This window comes from Gymnoscopelus microlampas (genome assembly GCF_963454915.1).
Source record: "Gymnoscopelus microlampas genome assembly, chromosome: 12".
In the NCBI taxonomy this organism is placed as follows: domain Eukaryota; kingdom Metazoa; phylum Chordata; class Actinopteri; order Myctophiformes; family Myctophidae; genus Gymnoscopelus; species Gymnoscopelus microlampas.
The window spans coordinates 37,227,080-37,240,425 of NC_139949.1; the positions used below are offsets into that span (position 1 = coordinate 37,227,080).

General features: G+C 43.6%; 1 protein-coding gene across 1 annotated transcript in view; it reads right to left on the minus strand.

Moving 5' to 3' along the window:
• The window catches only part of LOC311057057 (neurobeachin-like), a gene marked incomplete at both ends in the record, with an annotated part of 230,399 nt that overhangs the window by 58,746 nt on the left and 158,307 nt on the right, over positions 1-13,346 (minus strand). Inside the window, 6 exon segments of the mRNA XM_084073945.1 lie at positions 839-1,059; positions 2,768-3,268; positions 4,860-5,270; positions 6,032-6,421; positions 12,674-12,866; positions 13,165-13,288. Coding sequence (XP_083930071.1) covers positions 839-1,059; positions 2,768-3,268; positions 4,860-5,270; positions 6,032-6,421; positions 12,674-12,866; positions 13,165-13,288 — 1,840 coding nt within the window.

Consider the following 13,346-nt stretch of genomic DNA (forward strand, 5'->3'; position numbering starts at 1 on the left):
GTCCCTTGCTTATTGGCACGACAGCGCTGCAGTCAGGAACGAGGTACCGAGTTCCATAAGCATCAATGGAGTGATAATAATTGTGGTTAATATTCAATTGAACAAATCTAAACTGCATTTCGTCTCTGTCGGGTGAAAACCTCACGTGTCCAAAACTGTTACTTTTCAGGATTCAAATTCAAAAGCATCAAAAGTAGCAGATCTACAAGCTCGAAACGCGTCGCTTCGCGCCGCGTTTCGAGCTTGTAGATCTGCTACTTTTGATGCTTTCGTGTGACGTTGTAGTATGATCAAGTAGGGCGTTAATCAGTGGTGGAAGAAGTACTCGGATATTTTACCTAAGTAAAAGTGGCAATACCACAATATAAACATAGTCTGTTACAAGTAAAAGGCCTGTGTTCAAAATGTTACTTGAGTAAAAGTGCAAAAGTATTGGCATCAAAATATACTTAAAGTACCAAAAGTAAAAGTACTAAAATGTTTGAAAATAGATCTACTGTAATAGATCTACAAGCTCACAACACGTCGCAATGCGTTGTGAGCTTGTAGATCAGCTATTTTCAAAAAGCTTATGTATAAAATAGGGTTGAAGTCGTTAATGTATGTTTTATAATATAATTTATATCTGCGAAGTAACTAGCAACTAAAGTTTCCAAATAATTGTAGTGGAGTAAAAGTTAAAAAAAAATGCCTCTGAGATGTAGTGGAGTAGAAGTAAAAGTATTGAAAATTGGAAATACTCCAGTAAAGTAAAAATACCAAAACATTGTACAGTAAAGTACAGTACAGTACTTGAGTAAATGCACTTAGCTACTTTACACCACTAGCTTTAATTCACCTCCTCCACACGTGCACGTCGGTCTCCAGGGCGAACAGCAGGTCGGTGAGCAGCCTCTGGTGCATGGGCGACCACTTGAACTCCGGGATGCGGAACATGGTGGTGCGCGGCCCGGGGCTGAACTGCCGCCGCTGCTCCTCCGTCATGGGCATCCCCCGGAAGCCCAGGTCCACGCGGAGGTCACGCTCCAACTGCGCCGCCACGCTGCGACCATGGAGGGCCTTGTAGACGCAAAGGAGAGAGAGAGAGAGAGAGAGAGAGAGAGAGAGAGAGAGAGAGGGGTAATAAGCGAAAGAGAATATGATGTTCATAGGTTCATAAGTTGGGTATTTGTAGTGCGCCCACCCCCATCCAGTTATTGTATATACACTGGCCCGGAGCGCGGTCCGAAGAAAGAAAAAAGAAAGAGACAAGACAAAGAAGACTAGACTAGGACAACACCGTTTCTAAAGTGTAGTTGCTTATTTATAAACTGACTCTGCCAGATGGGGCGGTATTGAGTTCACATTAAAGACGGGTGCCGTGATTTTCAGTGATCCCCCCCCCCCCCCCAAAACATAATCATCAGGTATTATGGTTATACTAGGAGGAAGATGTTTTTTCAAAAAAGTGTACAGAAATTGTTAAAATTATGTTTTTATGTGGACACGCCTCCAGGGGGAGGGTATATTTTTACTATGTCACTAAAGGGCTGTCTTTCTATTGGCACGTTTGACCCTCAAGGTTTCAGCCTCCAGGTAGAAACTCAAAATAGTCAGAGAAGACATAAAACACCATAAAAACACCACCAGGGGCCTTAATGAAGTTCTATCAACCTCATAGACACATGAAAAACAGAAAAAGTGCAAAACCATGGCACCACCTCTTTAAGTTCACAATACAGCCTTCCTTCATCTGGGATCGCTCAGAGTTTTGAGTTTACACCGACCCGCGCCCGGTCGAACCAATAAGCGGCGGCTACGGGCGGGATCTTGGTGTGACGCCATCGAGAAGCGCCTATTGCATTGTAGTTCTTTCACCATTCATCATGGCTGCTACCACGAACAACAACACTACAAGTTGCGCAGCTACTATACGCCATGTAGACACGTCAATATGATTGGTTGGAGTTAGCATGCCCAGACGGTGATAGACAGAAGGGCCCATCCAATCACCTGCCAAGTAGCTTGAAAAAAAAAAAGAAGGGACCGCCGTCTTGAAGCGGTTGGGTCAGGTTAGCTTATTTAGGCTTGTTTCCAAAACTAAATGCCAACTTTTGCCAACAGACTGCCAGTCTGTTGTAGTCTGAAGTAATCTCCTGCCTGATCATTTTTTGGACGAGGATGAGATGCTGTTTGCCTTTTAGATTTTAGGCATCTCACCGTCGCCCCTACTAATCAGGACATGCAGATGGCTCTAACTAGGCTATAGTGAATTAACTGCCTGGTAAACATGCAGCAGCTTTGTACATGCAGCAGCTTTGTACACTATCAAATGAATCAACACACATAAACAAACACACACATACAGTGTTTGTTTTACTATACTCGTGAGGACATAAAGATTTTAGGATGACAATATTAAAAAAGATTTATGTTCTTTTTTTATCTAAGGAAACTAAATCTGCTTTTTTCTGTGCGTGACACTGGTGCATCTACAGTAAGTGTAAATCAGGCATAACTCCAACCAAGGAAATAACCATAAAACAACCACTTCTCTACAAGCTCGAACTTTTTGAGCTTGTAGATCAGCTACTTTTTAATGCTTTTGAGTGACGCTGTATCAAGTAGATTTACAAAAAACACAAAAAGTTAAAATATGGTTTCTGCGCGGCAACAACGACATACTTGTGGACATTTGGCCCTCACAAGTATATACTAACACTAAAACTAAAACAAGTACACGCACGCACGCACACATGCACGCACACACACACGCACACACACACACCTGTGTCGTGGCGGTGGTCTGAATCTTCTTGATGTCCTTCTCCTTGCCGTCGTCGGACCTCTCCGTGTCGGAGGTGGTGCTGGCCGTGTCGCCTCCTCCTCCTCCGGCCTTGACCTCCCCCTCTGCCCCGGACGGAGCCCCCCCCTCTCCCCCCTCGGGGTACTGGGCCTGGCTCTGGGCCGCCTGGTGGGCCTGCAGGGCCTGGGCCTTCAGGGCCTCGGCCTCCGCTATGGAGCTGATGTCGGCCAGAGGGCTCTGGATCTTGAAGGGGTCCCTGTCCTCCGGGAGCTCCGGGTGGCTCTGTGTCGTCGGGTGGGTCAGGTCGGAGCCGCAGCTGGTCATGTGGGCCAGGAGGCTGAGGTCGTCGCTGGCGCTGATGGAGGAGGCTGGGACCGGGCCGGATGACGGGCCGGTGGGCTGCTGCTGCTGCTGGTCCCCTGATGGGCTGGGGAGAACCAGAGGGTCTGTGGCTGCCAGCGCTGGAAGAAGCTTCTCGTCCACCTTTGGAAATGAAGAATGGTATGTTCGGAATTAACCCATTAAGACCTGGAACTGTGTCATTTTTAGATTTGAGCTAAAAAGCATTATTTTACACTTTGGGCTATTTTTGAAAAATCGTGAAAATGTGTGCAAATCTTTGAATATATATATATATATTTTTAAAGCAAACATTTTTAACTCAAATCTTTGCTTCTGGGGGGTCCCTGGAACAACATATTTTGAGATGGGGGCCACGGCCAAATACATATCATTTTGGGGGGTCCTTGACATGAAAAATTGAGCACCACTGATATAGAAACATACGTTTTTCAGAATACTGTTGGGATTTAGGAGACATGTAGAACCGGCTTCAGGTCTCAATGGGTTAATAAAGTATGAATTTCATAATTATATATTTTTGGGGGGATTTGGACCTGCATGTTTGCTCTGTAGGGCAGTTCTCAAACTTTTTCACGTCGAGGACCCCCAAATGTATATGTATTTGGCCGTGGACCCCCCATCTGAAAAGGTTTTGTGCCAGGGACCCCCAGAGAAGATTTATGTTAAAAAAAAAAGCAAAATGATTCAAAACTTTTCAAACACTTTCGAGATTTTTCTAAAATGTTCAAAAATAGCAGATGTACAAGCTCGCAGTGCGACACGAAGCTTGTTCATCTGCTATTTTTTAACAGCCAACATATAAATGGATGAAGCGGTTAAAATGATCGTGATGCTGTATTAAAATAATACACGATGCATATGTCTAGTCTAAAGACCTATAAAAACAGCTCAAAAGGTCACAGTAATGTAATATTTGATGCTAATGCTCAAGCTTGATAAAAGGTCACAGTACTGTAAAATATTGATGCTAATGCTAATTATTCAGTTGAATAACAGGTCAGTGTTTGGAGTCTAAAAGGAGGTCAGAGCTTTTTCTTTCTTTTTTTTTTCGGTCTGTGGGGACACACGGCCTAAATGTAGCGCTGCTATGTAAGGCCTTTGTGTCTGAATTAGAGAACATCCAAGACACATGTCTGGATAGCTCAGTCGGTAAAGCTCTGTGTGACGCTGTAGCACACAAGGACCCCCTAATTGACACTTATTACGCCGCGGACCCCCATTTGAAAAGATAAGCCAGGGACCCCAATAAGAGAAGGTTTTTACGGTTCTCTAGCAGTGATTCTCAACCATTTTAATTTCAAGGACGCCCTGTTTAACATGCATTAGGCTACGGACCCCCATTTAATGGCATTTATACCTCTGGGACCCCAATTCACATCAATAAAATCGATGTTAATTTAACCATTTGTACACTGAGAGTGTACAAATGGAACCAAATGGACCCTAACCATTTGTACACTCTCAGAGTTACAGACCCATAAGGGTCCATTTGGTTCCTGTCCATCATTTAGCTGGGGACCCCCTGGAACCCCCTCAAGTACCCCTGGGGGCCCCCGGACCCCACTTTGAGAACCAATGCTGTAGCAGATCAAGTAGGGCGTTAATTTACGAAAAAACAAAAAAAGTTTCTGCCTGACAGCAATGATATAAATGTCTGTATACGTTCCTTTGCTGTATGGACTGTCAGTATAGATATCCATAAGTCTCGTACCTTGCTGAAGAGGAATCCGTTGTTGCTGGGGACGCTGTCCTTCTCGTCGGCCAGGGTGATGAGGGGTCCCATGTTGCCGTCGTCCTCCAGGCTGACCCCCGACAGGCCCGACAGGCTGGACACCATGCCCGCTACGCCCCCTACGCCCGCCGCCGACGCGTCCTCCTTGGTGGGCGCCATGGGGTTCCCGTTCAGGTTCTGGACCACGGCGCTGCAGTAGGCGCTGTCCAGGAGCGAGTCCACCTCCACCAGGGGTCCGTTCTCCATCCCTACTACGCCGCCTGTGAGTCCTCCACCTCCTCCTACTCCTACTACGCCTCCTCCTCCACCTCCCACCACCACCACGCTGCCCACCACCAGGCCTTCTGGAGACAGGTCCAGGTCGTCCAGCTTCACCTCTGTGGCCTCCACCTTAAGTATGGACGACATGATCCACAGAGAAATGCTCCAGATTACATGAGCTATCAAATGGTAAGTAAAGTAAGTATACGCAAGTGGCCTTCCATGTGGCCAAGTAAACCCCCTGGACATGACGCTAGTACAGTATGTCACAGGTAGGGTATGTTAACAATGAATCTATAATCGATTAATTGCCGTTAAGAATTTACCCGATTAACTTTTTTCTTTTCTGGGGCTAGTGAAAGTTACAGGTATGGTTGGTATGTGTGTGATATCAAATGTGAGTTTACCATAATCACAGTAATCCTTAATGGTATTCCATCATATTCAAGGGCTTTTGGAGAGAAATGAGACATACTCCATAGAGCACCGCAGAAGGGAGGCGTGTGTGTCTGTGTTCAGCTGATGCTCATTAATGTTATATACATCAAGGCAATTATGTTTCTGCACTCATTTTCAATACTTTTCCTTTTGGTTCTAAAACATGCCGCTTATCAATTAATCGATTAATCGATCGATAAGGTTATCAACTATCAATTAATGAATTCATCTATAATTTGCATTGAATGAACTCTAGTCACAGGGTCATACCCCCAATCCAACCCTTGATGCTGAGTGCCAAGCAGGGAGACCATATATTTATAGTTTTTCAGTGACAACACAGAAATGTGTGTGGGGGAGGAATCAATTGGCATAACGACTAAATCGGGGAGAAAAAGGGGTACCAAAAAAACAAAAACAAAAGTAAATAAATCAATCAAATCAAAGCAAACCTTCTCCGCCTTGATGTCCACCAGCAGGTCGTGCACCTCCACCCTCACCCCCGCGGGGGCGCCAGCGCCGCTCTGCTCCCCGGGCGTGAGGGCGATGCTCTCTCCGTCGGGCCGCTTCACCGTGCCGTCGGCCAGCAGGTTGCGGGAGGAGTCTCCGGTGATGGCGCCGGCGCCACCTTCGCTGTACTCCGCCTCGCTCTCGGGCGTCTGCGTCTGGGAGTTGTCGTCGATCTCCAGGTTGCCGTTGACCACGGGGGCGCCCGGCGTGGCCGAGAGGCCGGAGATGGTGGAGACGGAGCCCTTCTTGCCCTTCTTCATGTTCTCCTCCTCCTGCCGCTGGTACTCCTCGTACATCTTGGCCAGGTATTCCTTGTGGGCCTCGTAGGTCACCTGGACAGGACGTGGATTAAAGCAAAAATAGGATATCTCACGACTGACAAATGTTGTTGGGCCAGGTCCTAATATGCAATTTTTATGAAACAGCGTGAAAGGAGACCCCCCCGCACTTTCATACAGTGGTGGAAAAAGTACTACATTGTTTTACTTAAGGTTAAAGGTAGGGTAAGTGATATTTTTTGTATTTGTTTTGTTTTTTAGTACTATATTCTGATAGTAATCATTGCTACAATGCGAAGCATTGTGAACTTGTAGATCGGCTATTTTCAAATGGTCAAAATGTATATAGGGCTGAAGTGGTTAATGTATGTTTTTCTAATAATAATCAAAATCTACAAAGTAATTAGTAACTAAAGCTTTCAAAATTGTAGTGGAGTAAAAGTACAATATTTGCCTCTAAGATGTAGTGGAGTAGAAGTAAAAGTATTGAAAATTGGAAATACAAGTACAAATATAGCTGCAAGCAGCGATAATACGGGGACAGTGAATAGAGAGAGAGAGAGACATGGAAACGGAATAGATTGAAGAGAGAGAGAGTGACATGGAAACAATAGATTGATGAGAGAGAGAGATGGAAACATAATGGTTTGATTGGACATCTCAACCTACTGCCATTAACAGGATTCGAACTCTCAACCTTCAGACTAATAGGCTGCAACACTACCTATAGTGCTATAGCTTTGTCCAGGCTGATATTGTCTGTTGAAGATCATAAACTCTTGCCTTCTTTCATGAACCAAGCCCCTGTTTCACTAACACTAAGATCACTCGTTCACAAGCCATTTACCAATGAAGAAATTGTACATCTCCTCAGAACCAAAACTAATGAAAGTAGCCGATCTACAAGCTCACAAACCATGAAAAGTTGTGAGATTGTAGATCAGCTATTTTCAGAATGAAGTATGTCATATGTAAAAAACGTACTCTCAAATAAGCATTTCAGGTTATCTTTACCATTTGCACATGTATTCATTGATACAGTCATGTTGTTTGCAATTCAACTTAAATTAAGTCTACATCAAGTGAGGCTTGAACTGGCGACCTTGAGATTGTGAGGCATTCCTTTAAGGGAGACGCTATTGGCCCAACAGACAAGTAACTGTGAAAAAGGAGATCACACAGATGATACAGTTTCACGCAAATAGCTGAAAAATCCTGGGTTTAAGTGTTTTTCAAACTGCTCAAAATTGCGGACAATCTAAGGGCGGAGCTTAATGGTCAAATCGATACGTGTGTTCCTCATGAGTCAAGGCACATGTGTAAGCAAGTTTCACGACTTTCGGCCAAACGAGGCATGACTTATGCCTGTTTAAAGTCTGCATTTTCAAAAAATTGCTATAGCGCCCCCTTTTGGCCAATTGGAATAAGATTGGTTTCAGTGATATTTGGAATGACCCTGTACATTTCTGCAAAGTTTCAAAGAAATGTGAGTCTGCATGTATGTTTTAGGCACAGATGAATAATTTTCATAAAACTGTAATAGTTAAAATCTATCTCCTCCTGGGATTTTTGAGCAATCTGCACGAAACGTTTACCACTTGAACTTTGGACCTCTGCCTACAAAAATTTCCAACGGATTTTCCATAAGTGAAAAAATGCAGAAGTTAGGAGCCAATGACTGTTTTTCATATAATTTAAAATGGTGGGAGATCTAAAGGTCAGAGGTCAAAAGTCAGACCACGAAAGTTGTCGGGCATGAAGAGACGCATGTGTGTATCGAAGTTTCATGGTTGTAGTTCAAACAGGGCATGAGTTGTACCTGTTCAAAGTTGGCACTTTCAATTGAGTGCTATAGCGCCACCCTTTGACGAATGAGTGTGAGAATTATTTCTTGGTAGTTTTTCATGAGCATCTACCATATGGCCGAGTTTCGTAAAAAGCGTATGCACGGTTAAGCCAGAACTGGCAAAAACAAGTATTTTTCAAACTGCTCAAAATTGCGGAAAATCTAAGGGCGGAGCTTAATGGTCAAATCAATACGTGTGTTCCTCATGAGTCAAGGCACATGTGTAAGCAAGTTTCACGACTTTCGGCCAAACGAGGCATGACTTATGCCTGTTTAAAGTCTGCCTTTTCAAAAAATTGCTATAGCGCCCCCTTTTGGCCAATTGGAGTAAGATTGGTTTCAGTGATATTTGGAATGACCCTGTACATTTCTGCAAAGTTTCAAAGAAATGTGAGTCTGCATGTATGTTTTAGGCACAGATGAATAATTTTCATAAAACTGTAATAGTTAAAATCTATCTCCTCCTGGGATTTTTGAGCAATCTGCACGAAACGTTTAGCACTTGAACCTTGGACCACTGCCTACAAAAATTTCCAACGGATTTTCCATAAGTGAAAAAATGCAGAAGTTAGGAGCCAATGACTGTTTTTCATATAATTCAAAATGGTGGGAGATCTAAAGGTCAGAGGTCAAAAGTCAGAGGGTGAAAGTTGTTCAGCATGAGGAGACGCATATGTGTATCCAAGTTTCATGGCTGTAGGTCAAACAGGGCATGAGTTGTACCTGGTCAAAGTTGGCATTTTCAATTGAGTGCTATAGCGCCACCTTTGGACGAAAGATTGTGAGAATTATTTTTTGATCGTTTTTCATGACCATCTACCATATGGCCGAGTTTCGTAAAAAGCGACAGCGCGGTTCAGCCAGAACTGCGAAAAGTGGCAGAAGAAGAAGAAGAAGAAGAAGAAGAAGAAGAAGTGACAGAATACTGCCAATAACAATACGTGTACAGAGCAGAGCTCTGTCCCCGTAAATACCTCAAAATTGTACTTAAGTACAGTACTTGAGTATATGTACTTTACACCACTGTGTTTCATAAAAAAATAGCACAATATATAAAATAATGATGTTTTTGTAGCCATACAGCCATACCAGAAGCGCACTTTGTTTGATAATTATTTTTACTAGACTAATCAAATGTATATAAAATATCAATTCGACTTTTTTCTTGTAGATTAGTTGATTGGTTCTCGATTATTCGATTGGTCGAAAAAGCAATTGAGGATAATCAATAATAGTGCAGTAGCCACTATCAGAGCTCTCAGAAAGCTAGTCAATGACGTCAGTCGTCTATATTTGCCAGAGGTGTAAACAGCTGTTAACGATGTTGACAAAAAAGGGTTTTTCACAGGTCTCCTAGAAACAGTAGGATGCTTAAAACGTCTTTAAGGGAGGGGAGGGTCAGCGGTCACCTATACACAACAACTGACGCTATACCGAGATGATGGAGAGAAAACGGCAGCTATAATCAGCATCAGCTAATCAATAACGTCTTAGCCCAGCACTCCCTCTGTTCCTTCAAGGTTACCTGAATGACTATGGCACAGTACTATAAAACATAGTAGTAGTAGTATAGTAATAATAATAATGATAGATAAATGATAAGAATTCCTGAATAAAGGGCAGTTAACAGTATGATTTTATCATGTACAGTATATTCCTCATGTGCCCTCGTAGTTAGTAGGTGAAATTAGAGAGAAGTCTAATCAATATCTGTCCAGTGGTGTGAAGTAACTAAGTACATTTACTCAAGTACTGTACTTTTTTGAGGTACTTTTACTTTACTGGAGTATTTACAATTGTCTATAATTTTACTTCTACTCCACTACATCTTTGTACAATTATTTGAAAACTTTAGTTACTAGTTAATTTGCAGATATAAATTATTACATTTGAGTACTTTTTCCACCACTGTATCTGTCAATAACCACTGATCTATAAAACTCATTGGGGCTCGCTTCCTGAGTTTGCGTTAAGCGGCTGTATCAATATTATCTACAAATCAACACGCTGTTAGTGTGGAGGTGCCTCCTAAGGCCACGAACAGTAACAGGTTTCAATCACAGCGGGCCCGATCAGCTGTCAATAACCAACCACACATTCACTAAAGGTTACTTTCCCACAACGCCGCTGGGAGCTTTGACCGATCGATTTCTAACATCCGCTGAGTCACCGTTTGAGGAGGAGGGAAAACAGTTACATTTCACTGATATTTCATGCCGTTGGGAGGCAGTGGTGGACAAAGTATATACTCAAGTAAATACTCAAGCATTCAAAAGTAGCTACAAATTACGATGTGCACTTTCAGAAATTGTCAGAATTTTTCAAAAAATGAAAATAGCAGATATACAAGCTCACAATGCATCGCGCTGCATTTTTTTTTTGAAATAGGCCTATGGCTTAACTCTTAGACTGCCAGAGATTCTCTAGAACAGTGTGTAGCCTCTGCCAGTGTTTTCTAAGCTAGTATTTAGATAAAAAAAAAAAAAATGTCCGTTTATTTTTTAACATTGAAGTGAATGGAGCAGCAACTTTTTGGAAAATCTTATCTCCTGGTTCTTTGTGACGAATAGGAAAAACCCGGCCGCGGACCCCCATCTAAAAATATTTTGTTCCAGGGACCCCAAGAAGCAAAGATTTGACTTACAAATGTTCGCTTTAAAAATATATATATTCAAAGATTGCACACATTTTCAAGATTTTTCAAAAATAGCAGATCTACAAGCTCATAGCACGGCACTCGGTGCCGCGCTATGAGCTTGTATATATGCTATTTTTGAATAGCCAAAGTATAAAAGGTCATAATTATTCTGATGCTATATTTACACATTTTGCTGGGTACCCCCTGGAACCCCCTCAAGTACCCCTGGGGGTCCCCGGACCCCACTTTGAGAACCAATGTCCCACAGTATCTCCAGTCCAGACGGGCACTTATGTCGCCTCTCTGCTAATGTGTTTCTGTCTACAGCTATAGTGTCCTTGAAATGAAAACCTCTGGGAGCAAAAAAAACAAAAGCGGTGTGAAGGAAACCTTGACTTCCCACTGTAACACCGCAGAGCACATGATTCACCTTAATAAATCATTCAGCCTCTCCTCTGTGCGTGGGAATAAAACCAGACAGCGTGCTGGTGGTGAAATAACGTCCCCACCTTCCCGCTCCGTCGGTCTCTCTTCTGTCCCTGTTTCAACTCAGAGAGATGCTCTTGTCGTGTGACCCCTATCTCTCTGAATGAGCCAGCCATCCATTTCAAAGGTAACGTTACTTCAAGAGCCTGTAAACAACAGGAAATGCCCTGCTGAGAGCAGTGTTTCTGGGGGCGGAGCTAAACACCTCACCTGTGAGTTTCAGTGATGTCAATTCCTAACTACACCAGTCTTCTGCCACGGTGTCTATGCTTTACCCTCGAGTGTATACCGGCATCTTTTGGCCAGTGTGTCATCATGCTATACCCTAGAGTGCATCACCAACTTTTGTCTAGAATAATTATTCCCCAAAGAGCAGAAAAACTACAGATAATGTTTCATTACTCCGTTCTCTACACTGGCTCCCCGTAGCGGCTCACATTCAGTTTAAAACCCTGGTGCTAGCCTATAGGGCAGTGAAAGGAACAGCTCCTTCTTAGCTCCGGGCTATGGTCGATGCTTACACCCCCGCCCGACCACTTCGGTCTGCCACCTCGGGGCAACTGACTGCCTCGTCACTCAAGGGTCCTTCTGGTCGATCGACACGGTCACGACTTTTTTCTGTTCTGGCCCCACAGTGGTGGAATGAACTTCCCACTGATGTTAGGACAGCAGAGTCACTGCCCATCTTTCGCCGCAGGCTGAAAACCCACCTCTTCAGGAAACACTACCCTTCCTCTTTGCCTGGCCTACTTTTTGTTAACTAGTTGTACGAACTCTTGTTTTATTGTTGTATTGTGTAATTGGATCTTGTTTAGTCGATACACTTATTTGTTTTAGCTCCTGCTAATTTGATTGTGCTATTTTGTCTCATCTGTTTAAGAAAGTAGGTAGCTGATATATTGCACTTTTACCTTAGCGCTAGGTATACTCTTGGTTGCTTGTTTTTGCAGGAAATGCACTTAAGACTTCTGTTGATTAGTAGTTTCGTTCCCTACCTATGTTGAATGCACTTATTGTAAGTCGCTTTGGATAAAAGCGTCTGCTAAATGACTGTAATGTCTGCTAAATGACTGTAATCACTTTGAAACCAGTTTGGTGTTTGGTGTAATGGTGTTGTTTTTGTTCTCACTTCACGCGCCCTTCATGCGCCCAAACAAATAGCCGATCTACAAGCTCACAACGCCTCACATTGTGAGGCGTTGTGAGCTCCTAGTTTGTCTATTTTCACGATATTTATCTGTGTAACCGAGCCCAACTAAATGTAACGCCTAAATATGAAAAATGCTTTCACGGACTGAAACATTGGGAAACAGTGCTGTTATGGTGTGATGGTCACCTTGGAGTGGGCGATGGAGAGGGTGTCCACCCAGACCCTCCAGCCACCCCACTCGTACTTGATGGCGTGGTAGAGCAGGATCCTGAAGATGTTGTACACCATCTCGGTGATCTTCTGCTCCTCCGGGTTCTTGGGGTTGATGTAACCCAGGGAGAACATCCAGTCCTGCCACACCGAGCATTGCAGCAAGCACCTGGATGGAACCACGCCATGAAAAACCACACCCACAAGACAACAGCCTCAGGAATACAGACTACTATAGGCATGTAACGATTTATCCTAAATCGATTCAAATCATATTCAAACTGGTGAGAATTGAAATCGATTTAATAAAAAATGTGCAATGTGCAAATGCACAACGTGTGCATATGCACAACGTGTGTGTGTGTGTGTGTGTGTGTGTGTGTGTGTGTGTGTGTGTGTGTGTGTGTGTGTGTGTGTGTGTGTGTGTGTGTGTGTGTGCGCGTGGGCGTGAGTGTGTGATATCTTACCGTCGGTTCTCCCGGCTGTTGCTGAACAGTTTGATCATGTCGGAGAGGAAAAGTCTCCTCACCTCCATGAGCTCAGCGCTGGGGGACGAGTTCTTCAGCAACGTGGCCACTACCTTCAATATCACTGAGAGAGAGACACAGAGAGACACAGAGAGAGGAACGGGAGGAAATGAGGCAGAAAG